The 23,605-nt window shown below is 42.0% G+C and overlaps 1 protein-coding gene across 8 annotated transcripts in view; it reads right to left on the bottom strand.

Moving 5' to 3' along the window:
- The window catches only part of KANSL1L (KAT8 regulatory NSL complex subunit 1 like), a 65,107-nt gene that overhangs the window by 8,730 nt on the left and 32,772 nt on the right, over positions 1-23,605 (bottom strand). For 6 of the 8 annotated variants that reach the window (XM_026089616.1, XM_026089656.1, XM_026089594.1 and 3 more), the window contains exons 7-12: positions 13,513-13,672; positions 9,884-9,994; positions 8,809-8,946; positions 6,271-6,395; positions 5,137-5,261; positions 4,112-4,166 (exon numbers count right to left, since the gene is read on the bottom strand). In XM_026089616.1, the coding sequence (XP_025945401.1) occupies positions 4,112-4,166; positions 5,137-5,261; positions 6,271-6,395; positions 8,809-8,946; positions 9,884-9,994; positions 13,513-13,672 (714 nt within the window). The remainder of the gene's footprint in view (positions 1-4,111; positions 4,167-5,136; positions 5,262-6,270; positions 6,396-8,808; positions 8,947-9,883; positions 9,995-13,512; positions 13,673-23,605) is intronic. The other 2 variants (XM_026089627.1, XM_026089646.1) reach the window with 2 other exon arrangements.

The following is a 23,605-nucleotide window of genomic DNA, read 5'->3' as shown; positions in this document are numbered from 1 at the left end:
TCCTCATTGTTTTTATTTATTTATGTTAAACACAAACCACTTTGTCAGCTGCTTGGCTCCTTTCATGCAAGTCAACTTAATGGGTTTCCTCCTCTCTTGGGAATTCACCAGCTCTTTAGCTTGGATGGCATCTGTACATTGCTGTATCTCAGTCCAGATTCTGTCTTTCCAAGGTCAATGATGTATAGTGTGAAAGTGAGAATTTTATGGACTACAAAAGTGCTATTCCCACAGGGAAAATTCAGGATTTTTCTGTGTGCTCAGATTTCCTTTGAAGTGGAAACAAAAGATAATTTTGAAAGACAAACTTAGACTTTAAAAATACTTTTCTTAGCAAATTGCCAAAACTTCTTTATGCTGGGAAGAAACTTCATTTTTAACAAGCTTCCTTAAAAAAAAAAAAAAAAAAAAAAAAATTCCAAGTTCACATTCCTCTCCAAGCAAAGAGTTTTGAAAAAAAATACTGAAAATAAACCTAACTGCTCCTTCTCCACAGCTCATATCAGAGATTTAAATACTCGTGTACTTAAAATGAGTTTTTGTCCTAGTCTATTAAAGACTAGCAATTAATATATTTTCTCATTTAAAAATTATTCTTTATTCTATGGATAAAATCACCACGTTACTGCAGAGTATAAGTTCTCTACTTGGATCACTACAGCCTCTGTCCCTCCCCAACTTTGTAAGACTTCACATATTTCTCCACCAACTTTAGGTTAATTTACAGTTACTGTAAATGGAAAAATTTGAAAAATTTTCACTAAGTTTAGTTTGAAAAAGGACAAAGAGAACTGCCATTACTAAGTGGAAGAGTCTGGCAGCGACACTGAATGGAAGTAGTATTGGAAAGGTCTGTTCATGAGGCATGTCTCATGATCTTGCTCAAAGAAAGTCTTAAAGCAAACTAATGTTTGTTTCCCCCCAGAGCATCTAGTTGAGCTACGAGACACTGTACATTCATGTCATATCAGACCAGGAATAGTTTTGAAAAGTTCTCCAAAMAACATAAGCAAAGCTAATTCATCCAAACTACACGTTCCAGCAACAACACAAGAAGCGAAATGATGCAGTCTTATGTTTCAATCTTCCACTTCATGGGAAACAGTCATAAACCATAAAAACACTTATGCAAAACTAATTACAGCAAGAATTATTCCAAAGTATTTGCCATTACTGAAACAAACAACTACAAATAAACTCAATCGTTACTTTACAAACATGCCTTGCCAGAAACTTTAACCTGGGCAAAAGGAATTAAAAACAAAATAAGACAGGAAAACCCATGCCACACCCTTCCACGAATTAAAGCAACAAGAGATTGCAAATCTGTACATACAGACCAGGAAATTCAAACACCGTATTTCCAAAAAATTAAGTATGTTTAGCATGAGCAATAGAACAGACACAGCTAGTAGACTAACTTTTGTATTGCCCAACTTTTTAATGTTTGTCCTGGTAGGGAAAATTTCCAGAAACAAATATTAGGCACCCAAAAAAGGTAAGCTTTTTGTACTCAACTAATGACACTACAAATAGGCCTGATTTTCAGAAAGTGCCAAGCTCACATCCTTAGAAGTGCGGCTCCCATAGAACATGACAAATTTGGGACCCCACATTTTTTTCTTAACTCGTGGAATCGTTGAGTGCGAGTCTATTGCACTGATACAGGCTGTTGCATTGGAAGCCTGTTAATGAAATGAAGTGGGAGAAATCCCTAACTGCTGGTTGATGCAAGGACAACTCCAGAAACTTTAAATTTAGCCACTCGGAAGCTACGCAGAAGTGAAACTACTATACGATACCACCGAAGGCAGCTAGGCAGTGGAAAGCTAAGAGAAAGCTTACTTTATATAAAAGCAGAAAGTACATTTTGTGCTCCGCATCTCTCTCTGGTCCTTCACAGATAATTTACTGAAGCTTGCCTTGATTTCAGTACAAGGAACAATTTCAAGACTGTGAGACAGAGCATGAGTATAGAAAAGGTAATGCTTTTCTGTCATCTTTTTTTCCTTCTCCCCCCCAAGCTTACTCAGTAACAAAACTAACTCAGCCTAAAACCTAAAGCAAAGAAGTGGCAGAACTATGATCAGACAATGCCAAACAACCTTGTTTTCTGTACTCAGAAAGCATCCAAACCACTTAATATGATCCCAAAAGAAAGGAGGAAAAATGGCAAAGGATGATTTAGACAAACAAGATCTTTAGCACTAGTCTCCCCTCTCTCCTTCCATATTGTCTGTCAGTCGCCGGGTAGAAGCAGTGGACCACAGCAGGAGGCCAAGCTGCTTTGTTGTACTACTTTTCAAGTATTTCCTGGCCAAACAAATGAATCACACAGGCTCAACTAGTAATGCCAAATACAAATGTACTGGGAGAGCTACTAAACAAGCGATGAGTGTGCAGACTTTAGAGAGAGACACCTCAAAGTCCATTCAGCTACAAGTACGTAAGACAAGTTGTCTGTATGGCATCCAAAAGCCAGAAAACCCTCGAGTCCTCTCAGCAAGTCCCCTGAAACCCTGGAAAGAGAGAGACAAATCACAGTTGAAACTCTTCTCCCCACAGATACCAGGACAAAGAGAGAGAAATGAACAGCAGGTTCTCAAGGGACAGTGTTCCTTTGCTGCCTTATTAGTTATTCTGCAAATAGTTTAATTAAACATCCTTGCAGGAGCACTCTCCTGTGTTTGTAACTTGACCTTCCCGCTCCAAGAGAAGATAGGGGAAGTTTCCTGCTAACAGAGACAGTACCCAACCAAAAGGCAGTGGTGCAGGTGACAAAATCCGACCACCACCAAGAATTTCACGCCTGTGAGAAAGGGCAGGGACAGTGTAAGGTGTTCTCCTCTTTCAGGGCCCACAGTACAGTGTCAAATACAGAGATAAGCAGCAAAGACCATGACGCTCTCAGGAAAGGAAAGGTTCACTTCCACCTTTACTGAGGAAGCTGTCGTTGACGGAGAGTATATTTCCTACCCCAGGGAGTGGCAGGCATAATAATTTCTTTTTTTTGTTTTTAGCATAATATTCTGTACTTTTAAATAAATGCAATCTTTGCTCTACCACTAAGGCACCTAACCCTGGTTGCAGAGATTCTCTGAAAGTGAAGCTCAGGCAAGATATGCTAGATCAAGGTATGAATGCAAGTCCTGGAGCTACAACAGCTGGTAGTGGCCTATGCAGTGACTGGAGGGAGACTAGAGATATCCAAAGGACAGCAAAACTGGCAGGTTTCTTTTCTGACACTGGGAAAAGACCAGACAAAAAAAAGATGATGAGAAGGACACAAAAGCAGACTAGAGAACAGACCCACTGATAAGTTCACAATTGGCTTAGGAAGTGCCTCAGACCCCTGATTAGGCAAGAGAGGAATCCCCCAACTGGAAAGTCCAGGGACATTCCCCAAAGGAAAGAAAAAAGAAGGAAAAAAAAAAAAAGTGGAGTCTTATGTCTGGAGGAAGCAACAGTAGAACACAATGTGCAAACTTAGCTCAACAGGCAAGTGGGAAACGCTGAAGGTTACACTGTTCCTGACAAAGCAGAAAGAAAAGTTTGCTCCCATCAGCAGGAAACTGAACATTGAGAAGGAACCGAGAAAACCTGCTGGTTCCGCAGGCAAATCACCAGATTACCTCCTGAAGAGCAACAGGCCAAGGGAACCGGCTGTGAAAGAAGATGTGAGAGAAAAACAGCCATTGTAGCACAGGTACCGCCAAAGAGAGCCATACTGGGAGACCCAGCATCAGAGTCCCCTGGAGCTGGGGGCGCTGAGGTCTGACCGAGGGGACCCTAGGGGATCCCTGACTGCGCCTCTGCGCTGACGGCAAGGGATGGATGAGCCAAACGAACGAGTGAACAGGCCACCTCCTGTAGGCCGATTTGGAATTACTGTTCCTCTACGCCTTTGATTCTTAATGGATAGAGTCACACTGATGTCACCTATCAATGGGGCTGAGCTGGTTGAGAGAAGACGCATTTTCACAAATCTGATATTTAATACTTTATTTTTGAAATTTGAAACTTACCCGTATTTTCATTAAGTCACTGACTTCTGAAAATATATACCGGTTATCACCATTTAAAATTGTTAGCTAATTAAAATGCAGCCTACCTCTTCTTCATCTGTATGAGATCTTTCCAAAGGTTGAAATTCAACAACTCTCCAGCTAGAAATGAGACAAGGTAAGTCAAATTAAGTCTACCTAAATGCTGTTTCATTATTTCAACAGTAAAGACGACTCTTCTGTTTCAACACTACATCATCACTCACTCCTTCCTCAACAGCGCTTGTGCTTCAAAAATTCTTTCAAATAAAATAATTTCAATTTAAGGTGCTGAAAAAAACATACCCTAATTTTAAGCTTTGCCTTTTCCAACCCAATATCTAAGCTTTCCTTTTCTCAACACACTAAGCTCTTTGATAGTTTTTAATAATATTTTTAGCTTTTAAAGACAGTATAAAAACTGACATGCAAACTGGAGATTTAAAATATGAAACAACTGCATTTTGCGATTTCAGGTGATTTGCCAGTAAGCCACCGATTTACAGCACAGGAGATCAACTACTCTGTCTTAGAAATCTAAATATATTCTGTGTTTTTCTGTTTTGTTTTAAAGATGAGATGTCTCTAGAATCAAGGATTACAAATAATGGGTTTACACTGTATGGAAAATGTTAAGCTTATTCTACAGTATCAGAATGGATAAAACTTAAAAACATATGCAAAAAAATTTTTTTCTATTCAATTCACTGAAGAAAATTAACTTTCTTCTGAAACATAAAACACCAAAAAGACAGCAATCTCAAAATAACCATTCAGAGAGAGTCAGCCTAATAGCACATGTAAGCCCACAAATATCACTAGAATTAAGATGATATAAACACACTTCTATTTTTAGTCAGCTGTGCATCTGCTGCTGCTCTGTGCATATCAGACTATTTCCCTTGTGCTATCGGCTGTCCATTCTTCCCACCACTCCAGTCTTTCATCTACTCCTAAACACTAATTGAAGTGTGGGGGGGAAAAAAAATCTTAGTATTATGAAATTATCTAACTACATGTTAATGCTATTCTTAATTAACATTCTCATATTCATTTTGCTATCTTTTTGTAAATAAGGAGATCATGAACAAACCTTGGGGTAAGGATTTCTTTATATTGTAGTTTCTCCAACTTTGATGGTGCCACCAGTGACATTGGAATAACAATGTTGTCTATATCGTAGGAGCTCTCACTTCTCAACCTCCTCCTTGAGTTATGCTGTAAAATATTAATACAAGGAGATTCATCAGCTCAAATCATAGGAACCACATGTTAGCTGAAAAACATAAGAACTGCACAAGGAGAAATTCTGCAAACTGAACAGATTTACTAGAAGCTGAATGACTTTTTTAAAGGTGGAACTTCTGAAAGATGAAACAGTTTAAAGATTTGTTGRTTTACTCAATGCTGGCACGACTGTTACTGAAATCAGTGGGAGTTTCTCCTCCCCTGATTTCAGCTACAGTCACTTCTAAATACTTTTGAGARCTTTTAATTTAATGCTACCTTCTTCAAATGTTCTGTCTATAAGGAAGACCTTCTAGGATCCATCTACTAACCCGTAACCCAAATGGTTCTTCAGTGTGATACAGTTAAGAATTCCAATTCCATTGGTCTGCTCATGGAAGGGAAGATAAGAAAAAGTGTGCATTATCGAAACTGCTTGGAGGATGCAGATTTAAACTCAGCTACCCAGTATTCATTCCAGGATTGAAACAGGAGGATTTGCAGAGCACCACTGTACTATTAGGCTTTGTAGAACTACAGGCCTGCCTGAAATCTGAGTATTAAGATGATGATAWCCTTATGAACTGCAAGAAACCAGAGTGTGTTTCTGCATGGACTTCATTGAACCAAAGCTCTATTGTTCCTCAGCAAACTCATATACCAGMGCTTTAAGCAGTAGTTCTGTGCAAGAGGTTTTAAATAGCAAAGATGAGACTTAAAGACTATGAAATTTGAAGGAAAAAAATATTAGAGGCCTAATGCCAATAAACTAAACTTAAAATTCAGGTTTACGATCTGCAAGATTCTTTTACAAGCAAATACCTGTTTTGGGAATGCCACGTATCCAATCTGGAATAAATTACTTAATCTAATCCACTTAATTCACTTTTAAAATGTACTTTATTTTAACACTAATTTAAAGCCATGTATTTCTGGATTATTAATTTGCACAACTCCCTGTTAATGTTTCAGTTAAGACACTGATACATTTTTGGTTTACCTGTGATGAAGTGCTGTGAGTGGGCCTAGACATCGCATTGACACTGGTCACTGCAGCAAAACTGCTATGGGATTCTGGTTCTGCATGTTGAAAGGAAAACGTCTCAAACCTAGTGTTACGTTCGCCTGTCGCAAAAAACAACAACAACAAATATGCGTACTGACCGTTGTCCATTACACTAAAGATATTTTTCCATACAGTAATAGGAAAATCATTTCTAGAAGCCCACAGCTAACCACTTAGATTTAATGAATACTAAAAAAAGCTGTCTAAATAAACACTTGTTACTCATGCTGTCATTGTTGCTCCACAAAACTTGTCCCTCTCCTAAGAAGAATTTCTTCTCTTGGAACCAACATCACATGATCAGACCCTGCTTCTTTTACCGAAGCTGCCGCGGACTACACACACAGCCAGTGCGCCCCAGGGTGCGCTTCCCTAACGGGGCTCCATCTCCCCAAAATACTGGTTAACTGAGCCCTGACAGTTTCTTCCTTGGAAAAAGGACACAATAAAATTGGCAGCAAGGGTGACAAACAAAGTTAGTTTCTAGATCTCCATGTGGGATTTCTTCTAGTACCGGTTCACTGCTCCAGACAGACTGTAATTCTCACCTGTTCTTGTTCAGTCCTAGTGTAAGTGGCATTTAGGGGGATTCAGAAGTTAACCACTGCTGTCCTGCATTCCTACCATCCTTAATTTGCAGTAAGAAAATAGAACTCAAATTCAAGACAAACTAATTTAAGATACAAACAAATAAAAAGAATCAGCAGATTCCAAGATGAAAAAAAAGAGGTAAGACAGATCCTAAATACTGTATTGCATCGTCTGGGTCAAGTACATGAACTCTCCTCTCCCAGGCAGCTCTGCAACTCCTTGGCACACAGCTTTTATTTTTGGCCTTGTTCATCAAGCTGACCTTCCCCCATGGATAATTTCTCCTAGTCAGAGCCCAAATTAGGAATAAATATGTGGTACTACACCCTTAGCACTAATAAGCTAGAACTTCTGCTGCTACTCACAAATACACCACAGAGCAGTTTTCTGGCATGGGGAAATGCCTGAATGTCTATGATCCTTGCGATAAAAGATGACTTTTTTCTTCCATTAACTTAAAGAGCTAAATGCCACTGGCAGAAGACTACATATAACTTCAAAAGGTTTATACCAAAAAGCTTCATCTCTTACTAGCTCCCGAGGAATTCAAACTGCTGCTCTCACTGTGCCCAGCAGCACACCTGGAGCCCGGGAAGCCACGCGGCCGCGAGCAGCAGGGCGCCGGCACCCCGCTTTGGGAGGCTGGAGAGAGGGCAGGAGGGGAAATGGGAAAAGGGGCCCCGGTGGGCGGGAGGGGACAGGGCAGAGCAGCCCCGAGGAGGAGGCGGGCAGAGCGCCAGCGAAGGCTGCACAGCAAAGGGAAGGAAAGGGCTGTAGCGCACAAGGGGAACTGTGCATCGCATTCAGTCTGTCCAAAAACATCTTTTAGTCTCTCCTGTAACTTTTTCATCAGTAGTGTTTGTTTTTTTTTCCCTTTAAATCCATCATAATTTTTGGCTAAATCATCTGTGATCTCTGCAGTAATCCCCATATCCCTACCTCTACTGCAAGATTACACCACCAGCTTTACCTATAAGCACATTTTTCCATAATGTTAACTGATTATTTATGTATTTTAATTCTTTCTTAGTGGAAATTTTAAACCAGTATACTCTGTCCTCTTTCTTACTCTGTGATTTATTTTGCTCAGATCTCTCATGAGGAATTTTGCCAGAAGTTTTCCAAAAGTTCACCCACAAAACTTACAGTTTTATCTGGAATGGAATCTGTTAGGCTTTTAGATTCCAATAGCACGGAGAGGTAAGATGTGATTTTTCTTCACAATGGGACACTAAATTCTCTGTCCCTAAGCAATCATATTACTCTCTGTGGCTCTACAGACCTCTCATGGCAGTTTCTATTAATTTACCTAGTACTGAAGTACAGATTCAATGGCTTGAACTATAAAGATAGCACGGGTGAAAACACTAATTATAAACACTGGCTACCCACAAGTCCTCTTAACAGTCTGGAAGGAAACCAGAACCACAAATGACAGTACACAACAAATGAAACACAGCTGACCAAAGATTCCAGAAATAGTAAATGTTTGGTTGAGCGCATGATTTGACAGATAACTTTGTAATTCAGTCTGTTTCACTGACTACTTAAAAAATAATAATAAAAATAATGGCAACTGGCATTAGAAAAAACACAGCCAGACTGCTAAGCAGTTTCCTTAAAAAGTATTCCAGAAATAACAGAAGCTTGTCTACTTTTGTAATATATACTGAAGAAGAAAGAGAAGGATTACTATGCTTTAAAATAGTTCATTATTTTTATGGTGCTGCAAGTCCATTTCTTCAGTCCTGTAAAGTTTCACAGCAGTATCCTTTTTGAAGATAATTTAAAATTCGTTCTTAAAAGCCCAGTGATAACAAACTCATTTACAGGGTAAGTATTTTAAGTAGTAGTACTATCTAAATACCATTTTTGTCTTACCTACTGCTGTCTCACTTAGGTGCCTTTTCTTTCTTCCCTCTGACAGCTGGTCAGATGTTCCTGACACTGACTGACACTTGGAATTATATAAAGAGCCACTGCTCCATTGTTTGAGAGAAACGTTATGTTGATTGTAGTCTACAACAGAAAAAGCATGTATTAAGTTGAACATTTATTTTCCACTAGTACAATTTACAGACAGTCTAAATTGGAGAACTATTTATAATGGAAAAAGCAAAGATCCAAGCAGTAAACAATACAGCAACCAGGCATCTGTGCACACAGAGAGCCCCCCGGCCAAGTGCTCCCCACTCGGCCTGGTGCCCTCCTGCGGCTTTGGTGGACTTGGGTCAGTGCAACACAGATATATTTTTCAACTTTTTCAACTTTTTATCTAAAAAAAGAACATGAAGAAACAACCCCAGTGCAATCAGAAAATGAACCAAGTGGCAAGTCAGTCAAGTAACCTACGAAGGTCTTCATGCGGTAAGACCCCTTCTGTTTCTTTTTCCTAAGACAGATGCTCACCTCACTTGCCATGACTGGGAAGGACCCAGTTCCCCAATCCCACCAGCCTCGTCCATGTGCCCGAAGTGCTTTGCTCCATCGGGGCCCTGGTGGGATTCTGCCGTTGCTAGTGGGCTGGCATCTCCTCCCGCCACGCTGCACGGACACCTGGCATGGCCTGTTCTTTCATTTTTATACCTCTAGTCTATTTACTAATAAAAGCAACTAAAGTGGTACAATCCCATACTATGAACCCAAGTATACAAAATTCGAGGACAAACTCAGACTTGCATAGTTTGGTTTTGTTCAGGAATAAACTTTCACCTCTGATTGATGACGGTACAGTGGATATACTTATTTTTTATTTGCCCAGAGCCTAAATATGCATGTTTTACTCTGATGCAGTGCATTCTGGGAAGTGTTCTTTTCTGCCCTTCCCAATCCCCTAGCCAGTTACCTTCTCCAAAAATCTGCTTTGTGATAGTTTATAAATCAAAACTTCTTCAGGGCAGAAAATACTGGTAAACTAACCAAAAAGAGTCTTGCAAACATATTTTGCCTTACGTACCATTGTCCGGAGACATTTTAAACTCCACCCCCAGAGACGGTGCATCAACAGGTTCTCCTTTAATGTCATCCTTTCTTAACAACGTTTCAAAATACACGTGAAGAGGAATATCTAAAAACAAACAAACAAAAAACCCAAAGGAAAAAGTGTCTATATGAGAAAGATGGCTACCTATGAACCAGTGAATTATTCATCAGTGCTAAATGCCTAGGAATCGATTGACGCAAGGTTATGTAATATCCTCTACGAGCAACATAGCTGCCTTGAGTCCTTCGGCTCCTGAAGGACAGCAGCGCAGAGTAACTCCTGAGAGGACTGACCGCCTGTCTGTACGGCAGCAGTGACTTCATACAGTCAAACTGAAGTCAATACAGGAGAGAACGGCCTGAAAACGGAGAGAGCCGCAAGGAAAACCCAATCATGGCACCTCAGAAAAGCCAAACCAGACAGTTTGGAGATGTGGTTTTTGCATATGTAAATCAAAAAATTTGAGGCAAGGTAATTCCCAGCAAGATAATTATTGCATATTTGCTACCCTCCACTGTAGACAAAGCACCTGTAGTATTTTCTATCAGGTATCTAAGACAGACAAGTACTATGCAGAATAATCTCCATTAATTGCCTGGAGGCAAAAACTCCTCGTTTTTATTAGTGTCAGAGACATTAAGAGGAAATACGTCATCGTAAGAAGCAGGCTTGACAACTACTAAATCCAGAATGAGAAAGGGACTGAGGGCAGGGCCAAAGGGGAGGCATGAAACCACTGTTATTTACATACAACCTTAGCCTCATGTGCCCCGAGGACTTGCCAGAAGAGGAACCTTCAACATACTTTGCTAACTAGAAAGAACAAATTATTTCAATTTGATACTGATCTAACCAGATACTTTGTCACAGGACTAAAGGTGACCTGCAAAAGGTTTTTTCTCCCCCAAGGTTTTTGGCTCTTTTCCTATTCTACATCTGCATGAAACAAAAACATTTATCAGTGGGGAATGCTTTTCAGTGGGGAATCACCTGGATGTTTCAGAGATTGTTTATTATGTGCTCATACACCTTAATTAAAAGGGCAGGAGCGTTTGTTCCAGTTAAACCACAGGCTATGTGCAGAAATACCAGAAACACCTCCCAAACTTCTTAGATACAAACTACAATTTTTCTGCTATTCAGGCGCAAGTTTAAAGAGGCACTTTTATGCTCAAGGTTTGCTGCAACCACTCACATACTTTCTGGTAAAAACCCTTAGTGAAGTGGAAACTCTGAAGGGAAGACTATGAAATGTAACGACAGTTACACTTCCAGAAGCAAGAACACTAGTGAGTCAGTCCAACTGCACTGTATTACTAGGTTACCTGCAAATTGTGATTCTTCCTTTAAAAGTAAAGAATAGGTACAACAGAGAACAACATCTGCATCTTGAATCTGAATCCCTGTCTGCTCTTCAGCTAGGTGGCAACACTGCAGATACTCTTCTCTTTAACCTGCACGTGAGCCGTAGTGGACCTGCGAGAGTGGAGACCTGCTACGGATTCCCTGTCCACACTTGCTCTTTTCTGCTGGCTGCTGAAGAGTTCTCCAAACTGAGGACTTGCTTCAATCCCCGATTCCCTTATTCCAGGATGGAGTGTATACACTGTCAATCTGGGAAGACAGTGGGTTTGATTAAAGACTCGAACAGTTCCTCAAAAGTCCCAGCCTCACATTCAGGATTACTCTGTGGCAAAGAATCCTCTGCAAAATAGCAGGGTTCCTGTACTGGTCAATAACTACCTGGAAGTAGGTTTTTCCTATGGCAAAAATCAAGACACGTGAATCCCTTCTGCCGAGAGCAGCATTTAACATGCTGTTTTGAAGTCTCAAGTGTTGTCAAGTCAGCTGCGCTAGTTTCAAGGCTAAGAAGAGTCAGAAACAACATCTGCATTACTGTTTAAAAAACATTTAAAGAATCAGTTTAGAGAAAAGATGAACTTCAAAGATCACCAAAAAAGCTGACTATCACAAAAACAATTAGAAAAACTAACTAAAGCTTTTGGGGCCTACAGCAAAGGGCCTGAACTGAAAGCCGCTCATGAAAACAGCAGAACAAAGATATGCCATTCAGTGGGCAAAAGCACTTTCGAAGGGACTACCACCGACTCAGAGGGTTGTGATCAGCAGCACAAAGTCCAGCTGGAGGCCAGTCACTAGCAGTGCCCTCCAGGGCTCAATGCTGGGGTCAACACTGTCTAACATCTTCATTAATGACCTGGACAACCAGACCAAATGCACCCTCAGCAAGGTTGCTGATGATACCAAACTGGGAGGAGTGGCTGATACACCAGAGGGCTGTGCTGCCATTCAGAGAGACCTGGACAGGCTGGAGAGTTGGACAGAGAGGAACCTCATGAAGTTCAAAGGGAAGTGCAAAGTCCTGCACCTAGGGAGAAATAACCCCATGCACCAGTACAGGCTGGTGGCTGACCTGCTGAAAATCAGCTTTGCAGAGAAGGACCTGGGGGTCCTGGTGGACAACAAGTTGAACATGGGCCAGCAATGCACCATTGYGGCAAGAAGGCCAACAGTATCCTGGGCTGCATTAGGAGCAATGTCACCAGCAGGTCGAGGGAAGTGATCCTTCCCCTTGGCTCAGCACTGGTGAGGCCATCCCTTGAGTGCTGTGTCCAGCTTTGGGCCCCGCAGTACCAGAAATATACAGATTTACAGGAGCAAGTCCAGTGAAGGGCCACTAAGATGATTAAGGGGCTGGAGCATCTCTCATGAGAGAGCTGGGACTGTTTACCCCAGAGAAGAGAAGGCTCAGGGGGATCTTATCAATGTCGACAAATATCCGACAGGAGAGTGTCAAGAGGAAGGGGCCAGACTCTTCTCAGTGGTGCCCAGCGACAGGACAAGAGGCAATGGGCACAAACTGAAACACAGGAAGTTCTGTCTGAACATAAAAGCACTTCTTCACTGTGAAGGCRACTGAGCACTGGAACAGGTTGCCCAGAGAGGTTGTGGAGTCTCCATCCTTGGAGATATTCAAACCCCGACTGGACACAGTCCTGGGCAACTTGCTCTAGGTGACCCTGCTTGAGCAGGGGCGGGGGGTTGGACCAGATGATCTCCAGATCTTCCAACCCCAATTATTTTGTGTGATTCTGTGACTCGATTAGAAATAAAGTAACCTGAAACATGAAACTGCTTTCAAATATTCAGCGTGCTAGAGAAACTTTGAAACTTGTTTTTACAACTGTATTTTTCATAATTCGTTTTTCCTCAAACTTTAAACTCTGCCCATTACTGCATAGAAGACCTACGCAGACAGTGGAAACTGACTGCTTGCAGGTGATACCAAAACAAAACATTGTGAAACAGGCAAAACCACCTTAACCAGAAAGTTTTCCCTGGCCAGTCTCTTTTGGTTGTAAACATCCTGCCGGAATGTGAAATCTAGAAGATGTGTTTTTCAAAAGTCAGGATGAAGGCAAGATGTTTATTTAGTCTAAACTCAAGTATTTCATCAGTGTGAAGTCTTCTATAAGAGAAGTAAGTTCTAAAATCACTCAAACAAAAGTTAGCCCATGAACTCTACAACTCTCACAAACACAGAAACCCTCCGTTAGAGGCATGGAGTTGGAGTTACTTACCTGAAGGGAATGATAAGACCGGATGGAAAGAAGAGTCCAGCTCTTGCACATAATCTAGTATTTTAGATGCCGTACCGTCACTATCGCTCAAAGGTGAGGCTGCAGCCATATACGGTAACTGAGTTTTATACGTCAAGGAGGCATCTCTAGATGGCAAAGTCTGCAGGGATACACAGAGACAAAGGTTAACTTCTCCTTTACTCACTTCCTCAAACTGGACCAGAAAAAACAGCACCTCAGTAAGTGACACTCTTTGCTATGTGAATGGGAAAAGTATTCCTACAAACCTGAGCTGGTCTAAATATGAGTAAGTATACTTATCCCAGACCATGGTGCACCATACAAAGAATAATAAAAATAAGAAATACCTTTTATTTAGGGCTAGCAAACAGTTCCCAAAGCTTCCAGGGCAGAACATAACTGTTACGAATCATTATTTTGTTATATCCTAAGACCGACAAACGCCTTAAAATTCCCAGTCCAGTGCAACAGGCATGATACAGATACACAAACAATACTAATGCAAGACTAAATACATGGGTCTTCTCTGCTCATCCCCTTTGATGCCCTGAATTCCTTAGTATCTCTATCTCTAGACAGTTTGAGCTTATAAATTTTAATGCAAGACACAACATTAAACATTTTGAGCACACTGTGTATTTACACAAAGCGGGAGAGCAAAGTCCTTACCTTGTTATAATTTAAATGTCAGATAAGCAACGCAAACAGAAAAGATATAGAGCAATAAATATAGGAGAGGGATGGAGTAAGGATTGATTAATATGTAGTAAGAGGAATCATATGAAAGAGGAGAGCTGCAAAGAAAGACTTATTTAAGCTGCTTGTTTGCAAGGCACGTTAAAGTATGGAAAGCATACTTCATGCTTGTGATGGACTGCACAGTAGTGGTAGGGGCATGGTACCAAGAAAATAAGGCAGAAGGCAGGGTGAAAATGGAGAGAAACAAAAAGCAGGATGTGGGCAATATGCTGAGCTCTGACAGAAAGAAGGAAAGAACTGAATGTGAAAGGATACAGGGCCGTAGTCAAGAGAAGCCAATGCAACAGAACGAGCTACAGAAATACTGCAGGGAAATAGCGCTGCTTAGGCTACTTTCGGCCTTACTGGATACTAACAGCAGTAGCCCCAAAGGTACCGATGTTCTTAAGGGCTTCCACTGCCATGTGCAAAAAAATGGCTTTTGCTACTTTGCCAAAGGCTACGAAGCTCAAAGGCAGGAGGGGAGGGAGCGGGGGCACAGGGGGGCCGACACCGTGCTAACTGCCAGGTTTATCATCCCCCGGAATGAGATTTCAGCTTAACAAACAGTATGAATGAATACAACAGCGGAATTCTTGATTTTCTTATGATTTTTACGGAGCGAAAGGGGAACATCTAGCAGCTGCAACAGAGGCGAATGATCAAATGAACCCTACTTGTATTTTTAGTAATTCTACGTTCTGAATCCAAGAAATCTCTTTAGCTGTTTCTTCCTGCCTGAAATATTCCTGCCTGTACTCGAGCAATGTCACTCATCGGTTAGTGACGCGGTGATTATACCCACAACCTAACCGCCCCCTCTGCTTACTGAAACCAGTGCTCTGTCAGGCGGCATCAGTATTCATAACACGCTCCGCAGGTCAGAAAATACCCCATAAAAATGTTCTCTTTTCCCTCTCCTCCCTTCTTCTCAGCCACACAGTTCCCTGCGCTGGTATTTTATTGCAGCCTCTATTAAAGTCATGTAAGTTGCACGTTAGGAAGCTGGAGCAGGGGAGAGACCCTGGGGTGGGGGGAGTTTGCTTCACAGTTTGTTCAAAGGAAAACATTAACAGCCCTAAATCCACCTTGATCCCCCTACAGAGGTTTACAAAGAAGTACTTCCAACTTAATTTGGACAGAGTTCTTTTCTAACCCAGGACTCCTTCGAATCAGTGCTTTGCTATTTCCTGCGACAGACATAGGGGACTCTTCATCTGTTTAAGTTTAAACATCCACAAAGTGTTGGCAGAGCCGGGACTTGTGTTTGGAAACACTGGAAGGATAAATTTGAAAGCAGATTTAATGCTTCTCATTCTATGGCCCATTAAACTAAAGCTTAAATAGCTTTTAGGTAGTTGCTCTACCTTCAGTATAGTAAGGGTTTGCTTTTCAAAACTGCAGAAAAGCATATTTCCCCTCAAGATTGCATTTGTTCTTCAGAAATGAGCCAGTTTCCCCATGGTCCACTAATTAAGCAGCTACTGCACCCTCTGTGCTTGAAGGTTTTTTTCGTTCGTTTTTGTGTGCAGTTTTTTTTTTTGGGGGGGGGGGGTTAAACAGAAATGAATCCACATTACAGTAAATCATAAATCTTGTTCTTTAAAAAAGAAAACCCAAAAGGATTAGACCTACGTATACTGAAATCCAGTCTTTTAGTTCTGGCTTGCTTTTTCTTCACTTTATTCCCAAACACATTTAGAATACAGCTTATAGCTAAGCCTGCTCCAGAACATGCATAATATGGTTAAATAACCTTCACTGTCTCAATCTATTTTGAAACAGTAACAAAATCCAGTTGCCAACATTTATAAATACCAAATTCTTTTCCTCATGTTGTATGTGGTGGGAGTTACAAAACTCTATGCTTCAATTTGTACATTATTTCCTTGAATGCTCTGGCATCAACATTTAAATAATTACATCTGTCATTAAGTCAGTTCATCATTCAAAAGAAAATACGGACTTACACTGAAGCAAGAGCTATTTTATTTTAAATGCCTGTGAAGTTGCTAGAAATGAGCTAAACAGTCTGGCAGAGCCTGTGCTCCTAGCTCTGAGAGCTGCTTTAAATTTCTGATGGGGTAGTTTTCCACTGGAAAATGCTGAAACAGTGAAGTCATGATATTTGTCAGGAATATTGATTTAATCAACTCTTGAAGAAAAAAAAAAATTACTGAAGCACTTCATCCTGGAATGAAAGCACGTTGCTCAGCCAAAGAAAGTGCTTCAACCTTATTGAAACAGCACTGGAGAACTTGTTTATTGGAAAACTGCGCTCTGCCAGCTTCCGCTTCAGCACGGAACAGAGTCTGCAAGCCAGCGCGACAAAACAGCCCCGCAAAAGAAACACCCAGCCACAGCAACGGCAAGTGGTTTCGAGAAACTAAGGCGTACCATCTTTGGAGGAGAGGCCTCCACAGCAAGCCTGGCTACAGCGGCAACCCCTCCGAAGGCCAAAAAAGGTATTAGCAAACTCTTATCAAGTTTCCTCTGCTACGCTCTACCTTGCACGTATCTCCTGAAACTCTCTTCTTCCCCATTGAAATACCAAACCTCATGCTTCCTGAGCTTAAGTAGATATGAGGAATAATGTTACATTAAATTGATTCTATCATGGAAAAGAAAATACACTGTACTTAAGAGGAAATTAGAAGCGTGCAACCTTTACATTAAAGAAGGGCTCTGTTTTAAACTTCATAAGGAACAGTGGCACCAGCAGAACCCAGCTTTCGATAGTATTATGAATTTTAATCTTCTTGCAATCTGTTTTCTTCAGCACTGTTTTACTGGGTCACAGAAAATATAGTGAGCAATTTATGTTGATATTCAAAACACATTCTTGCACTTGCCTGTGACAAATTGATGCCTTAGTCAAAGCCCGATTAGCTCATGCCTCTCTTCCAGAAGGACCAGAAAGCTGAACAGTGTCAGAAACCATTCTTTGTACTGTGAAAAAAGTTTGCTTCTCTGAAGCAAACACTTATGCCTAAGTGTAACAACCCAACAGAGAGCCGCAGTTCAACTGCACCAATATGTACGAATCCAGTAAGTTAATTAAGTTAGCTCAAATATACTCCACTGAATACCTGTCACGTCTGCTTCTGATTACTTTTATAAGCCTGAAAAAGACAAGGAAAAAGCATCTATTCCCCCCTGCCAAACACATACACTCAGCAGTTCACAGCAATATCAAAGGGGAGGTTTCCCCTTCAGTATAAGGGCAAACGAGCAGAAAACTAAGCGCAGAGACTTAATCATGGGATCCGAGAGAACTGCAGTATCGATGACTCTGAACATTGCTCGTTTTTTATCCTCTAAAAGCAACGCGTACAGCTGCATCCACGCACCTCAAACAAACCGAGCACCAAGTCAGCGGCTTGCTGCTGTGCTTTAGCTTTAGAAATTGCCGCAACAGCCAACCCACTTCTTCCCGGCCTCCCTCTTCTGCACGTAACCATCTGCTCTGAGCAGAGGTGCAGCCCTCTGACAAAGCATACAGTTAAATGAAATGCTTGTATTTCACAGGCTAAATATCAGGCGTTCCCTAAACTAAGTACGCAGCTTCAGTGCGGAGCGAAGGCAACGTGCCACACACGGGTAGGGACAGGTTACCCCGAAAGCCCCGAAGATCATCCCTCGTCAGCACGGAGCGGGAGGAAGGCGACAAAGCCTCGAAAGCATCCCTACACGGGAAGGGGCATAGCAGGCGAGGCCAGGGATACAGACCGCACCGCGCACCCTCCCCACCAGGCGGGGTTTCCACGGATGTCGAAGGCACTGATCCTTCCTGCGCTCTCGCCCGCGATCTACAGATCTACAGGAGGGGAAGGCGCAGTGATGCAAAGGGCCCCGGGGCGCGAAGGAACCGGGCTGCCTCCAGCCCCTCCGCCGATAAGGACAAAGCGGCAGATCCTGGGGCAGACACTCGTTTTTCCAGGAACAGAACTGGGAGAAATTGACTTTCGTAAAACATTAATGACAACCTGCTCAGCATCCAGCTTGCCTCAAACTCAGTTTTGGGTCAGTGTCATAAAAGGATCATAACTTCTACCCTTCTCACAGGCCATCCACCTCGCAGGAGTATAAATGTAGTTTAATTTCTTTAGTCCTGCTTTAAGCCACTGAGAGATGGACTTTCACCTCCTCTGGGAGATGCACGCTGTATTAAACATCCCGAAACAAAGACCTTTTGTTCAACTCACAAACTGACTGGAAATCGAAGTTAGTGTTTAATCGTTGACCAGTTAAACCAAAAGGGAGAAGACTTTCTAACCCACAGGGATACATTTTGTAAAAATGCCAGGTAGAAATGAAGAGTAGATTTGATCAGTAAAACACTACAAAAATATCATAATAAGCTAATGCTCCAGGACTGTGAAAAGCCTACCTCAGGCTCATCGTTCTGCAAAAAACCAAACTGACGTTTCAGGGATCGGCTAGCTTGCCGTGAACGTCTACACAGGCCGGACTCACTTCCACTGGCGATACTGCAGTCTTGCGAGACCAGCAATGTCTCCCCTTCTTCCTCCCCAGCAGACAACGGTCTCGTCACACGTTCGCAATAGCTGGATGCGTGGGAATTCTTTTTTGCTTTTCAGAATAGGTGTTTTTGCTAACAGAAGAGGTTTTGTGGTTTTAATTCCAAAGGTAAAACAGTAATTTTATCAACTATTACTTTCACTTCTAATGTGGTAAACCATACCCAAGGGATTCTCCTCCCCAGCCCGGGAGACCGACCCATCCACAAAGGTATCCAGCTACTCTCACTGCAGCGGGATGCATCCTCTTCTCAAAACCAGTCTGCGGGAGACTTGGCAACACAACGACATTCCTTGTATTCATTGCTTTTTAGAAGCCGGCTAGGCCACGAAGCTATGCAGAAGCAGGTGGTGGAGCCAATATCTAGGGATAACAAGGAGGGGGATGAAAACCAGCAGACTGCTTTCAGTGCGACTGAAGGGAAACGGCTGCTTCACTATGTGAAAGGTGAACTTTTAGCTGGCTACTGAATAACATGTTTGCCAGTTACTACCCTAGGGAGTGGGGTTTTTCTTCCTCCCCCCCCCCTTTAATTTACAGACTGAGTGAACCAGAGAAAGCAGTAACTGATAACAGCCACAGAGAACTCACCTGCATCTCCTCAGATACAAATGAGCTACAATAAGGACAATACAGTAGATGAAATGAGATTATTTTCTAGGAAGCAGGCTCTAAAAGAGTTTGCAAACAGTTTTTATAGACTCCCTAACAAACATATCACCTGGCAGAAAATGGGGTGCAACTTCCCCAATATGTGCATTACTCTGAGTAACTTCATGTCTGTACACACACTTCTCTGTGTGAAATAAAACCGAAGAAAACTGGACAACTCAACTCATTGGAGGTGAGAGTGAGGGCACTCTCATTTCCTGCAAGTTTTGGTGCTAACTGTGGATCACTTGCAGGTAACAGACATTCAGCAAACATAAAGGCTCTGCTATGCTGGATATAATACAAATTATATAAAACATACTTTTCCCTAGAAACTGAAAACCAAAAGACCTGGTCTTTGTTCTCAGAGTCCCATATGTATTTATCGCAGGGCATCCAAAAAAAATATCACCAGCTCTAAGCATGCATTAAGAAAGTAGTGGGACACACACAAAAAAAATGAATCATAGAACTGGCATGGAAATTAGATTAAAGTAAGAAACCCCAAACCTAGAATTAAATTACAGTAGCTGGAAATTTAAAAAAAAAACACAAAAAACCAAAAAAACCCAAACCACTGAATGAAAGCAGATTCTTACGCTCTCACTCAACTGCATCAATTGGAGTTCTATGAGGAAAAAAATATGCTGATACTCAACTGCAAGAGCGGGCAACATTATCCCGATTGTTTGCTTGTGGTATCTAAAATGCGAGCTTTTGCACCTCTGTGCCGAGCTCTCAGGGTGCTGGCGCATCTCCAAATTTGAATTCCAGCTTTCAGCATGTGCCCCAGGCCACACAACCATGTTTTCCTCCAGCAGGTGGAGATGCAGAATGCAATGAGAATTTTCAGATGAAAAAAACCCCACTGTGCTCCACAACCTTGCAAAGAAAAGGGCAGGGCCAAATGTGAGTGTTCAGACCTCATTTCTCTATTACCATTTACAGTCGTTCATAGCTGTATAATGTTTTAGTAAATTAAAGCACTACCCAGCCCCAATGACATCTCTCAGTGAAGCAAGACTGATCAAAAGAAGTGAAACTAGTGTCTTCAGTTAGGATGTTGTATAAGAAACTAACACAATGTATTGGCAAAACAAATGGTATTGCCGGAAAAAAATCTGCCACAAGCCACACAAGATAAAATACTAGCAAAGAAATCATCAGGACATGTCAGCTAAGCAAAGACCCCTCTCAGCCCGAGTAGTAACAACTCTTGTACCTGTTGGCTGCTTTTAAGCAAACTCAGCCTAAGTTTTGAGATCTCAAAGAGAACTTGGTTCCTTCAGGTTTCAGGAAAAAATAGCTAGAGGTAGAGATATTTAAAGTTCTCACTATAGAAAAAAGTATTTGCAGGAGCTCCAAGGCATTAGACACCGGAGTATCCACAGTGGGTGGAAGAACTGTAGTAAACGCAAGAAATGTGGGAGAGATTGGAGCTCATGCCTTTTTGGATGCTAAAATCCTCAGACCAATCTGCTACTCACATAATTACTTGGTTTTAATGTTTTGATATTCTTTGCCCTCTTTCTTAGTGTTAAAACTAAATCATGTGCATTTTACAGGAGACGACAATAACCCAGAGGTTGTTTGACCCACCATCTGTAGCAGTGCGGGCAAGGAGCAGCTCCAGCGTTTCGAAGGAAGCACTCTTGGGCTTCCAGCCCTGCCTGCGAGCACGCGTTCCCCCACCAGCACGCGCCTGCAGTGTACTCACTTGTACTACCCCGCATGTGAGCTTTTAATATTCATTCAAAAATCATGCTGAAGAAATGTGCAGTTACAATCATGTCGTCTGTTCTGCAGCACAGACTGTGATCCCAAGGCTTATTGTGTGTGTGTGTGGATTATTTTGAGAATGGCTTGTGCACTGACTCATGGTCAAGAAATGGCCTAAGCTCTTACCAAGCTATTTAGATAATGACAGAAGAAAGATGCAAAACAGATCCCACAGCCAAAAGATGACTCACGGCTCAGCTGTGGTACTTAGTCATTTCAAATTAGGGGACAAGAGGATCTGGCCCCAAAGGATGTTTCAGGTTGCTGAGAACCCTGACTGGTCACAGTTAAGGCAAACACCCTGTATCCTCTTTTATTTATCCCTGCTGTAGGCTAGATATTGTGTTGATCTAGCAGGTCTTCTAGAGTTTCAGGACAATTTCAGGGATTCATTTATTTTTGCAACTGCCTTTTGCACGAGTTCTATGTTTTCTCTTAGATGCTACTCTGTGTAAGCATTACTTAATTACAGGAGTATGTGAAGTCTTCAGAAAAGAAATACAGCACAGCAGAGGACAATACAGGGCATCTCTCAGGAGGCACGGGGAGGCTACTAGGTCACCCAGAACTCACTTTTGACAGTATTGTGAATGTATGCAGCATGGCAGTAGACAGGAAAAAAGTGTGGCTCTCTTCCCAGCGACCTTATGAACTGACAGATGGGATAGCAGCTCACAGTTTCATACTTTCCTTTTCCTAACATGGTATGGGGGTGGGGGGAAATCAGCTTCCCCAAAAAATCTGAAGGGACATGAAGGACAAAATTCTGAACACCATTACACGAACAAAGGGTACATACACTCGTCCTTTCTCCCCAAATAACAAATTCCTCAAAGTTAGCCTAGCACTTCTTAATCTCCTTAAACGGGGGAATTCTGTGTTTCGATGCAATTCTCTAGTCAGAATTCTTCAGCCATCATTTGCTCAGACTACTCCTCCGAGGGACGTCGCCCACAGCATCGCCGGGCACTCTCTCACCGCAGGTTTGCGCCAGTCAGCCAGTGCACGAGGGAGCGACCACGCGAAGACACCGACGCAGGGGCCGAGGTGCTCAGCAGGTTCAGTCTTCTCCTTGGACCTCGGCAAGCTGGTCCCTCTTATCTCCCCATCTGCTTGTTTCAGACCAATTTTCTTAAAGATATGCGAGTACCAAGGCCTATATACATATCTTAAACTAGAAGAAATATGGGAGGAGCACTTGCTAGAGACAGCACAGTAACATTACCCTACAAATCCAACTACTTCCCATCCTGCTAAGAAGAAACTCCTTTTCCATGTAAGGCTAGAGGAAATGTGCTGGACTATCTATTGGGAGTATAAATGCATCTTCAAAGAAAAATAGCTATCGACCCCAGAGGCCATTCCCCATTTTGCAGTCCTGTCCTTCCAAATCTGCCTAACGTGGCAATCGGCCTGGGCTGACAGCCAGCGCTCTTCCATTACAAGCCAAGCAATCTCATCAGCAGATGGGTAACCAAGTGTAGCACGCGCAGGGCTAAGGAAGCAACAAGGCCTGTTAGGCTACTGAAAGAATAAGATTTCTTGCAGGAAAAAAAATACACTGATGATGGCTCTTAATTCAAAGACTCGATATGCATTTAAGTTAGATTGTCAGAACATGCTGAAAGTGTCCAGTCTAATTGTATCACTTCCCCCACAGGATCCCTGTTATTCTGTTTTTAAACGAACACTGCATAAGAGCCTTTGTTCACTGCTTTACCTTAATTTTGAAAACTTTAATTGAGTTTGGCGCTTGCAAGAAGTCTGAAGCCGACAGCTTCATTGCTGCCACCACCTCTTCTCTTCCGCAGGAATAGGAGCAGAATTGGCAGCACGAGATGTGGTTCTCCCCACGGCCCTTCGGTTAACTGCCCCATGGAGAGGGCTTTACAAAGCAGAGCATAACCACAGGTGTCTGTGCCGAGAGCTCCAGTTAGCATAAACTGCGATAATTGCGATGCATCTCAGCGCATACGTTTCCATAGCCCATTGCTGGTGTTGGGGTTATCTGATCTTCAGACACCCCAAAGATGCTGAGATCCGGAGGCAATAAACAGAACGCTAAGCAAGAGGCGCAAATTAACATATCTCTCTTTCGATCCATAAGGTCCGTTATTAAAACTTAACAATTGTAAAATTGAGTTTTAGGTATTTGGAAAGCAATGTAGACATTCCAAAACTATTAGATTCTGGATCACAGCACTGCACGAAGAATATCTAGAAGCTTTATCTATGCCCTAAAAGTCCAGAATTTTAGACCAGAATTCCTTTACATGGAGGAAATCTTCAGCTTCCATTTAACCTATGTAAATAGCTAGGCTCCTCTCTAAGTATGGGAGTGTCTTGGGGTTTTTTTGTGTTT

Source organism: Apteryx rowi, unplaced genomic scaffold, assembly GCF_003343035.1.
Source record: "Apteryx rowi isolate R43461 unplaced genomic scaffold, aptRow1 scaffold_12, whole genome shotgun sequence".
NCBI classification, from domain to species: domain Eukaryota; kingdom Metazoa; phylum Chordata; class Aves; order Apterygiformes; family Apterygidae; genus Apteryx; species Apteryx rowi.
The sequence above is the reverse complement of the archived record's forward strand: the minus strand, read 5'-3'. Positions and strand labels throughout refer to the sequence as shown.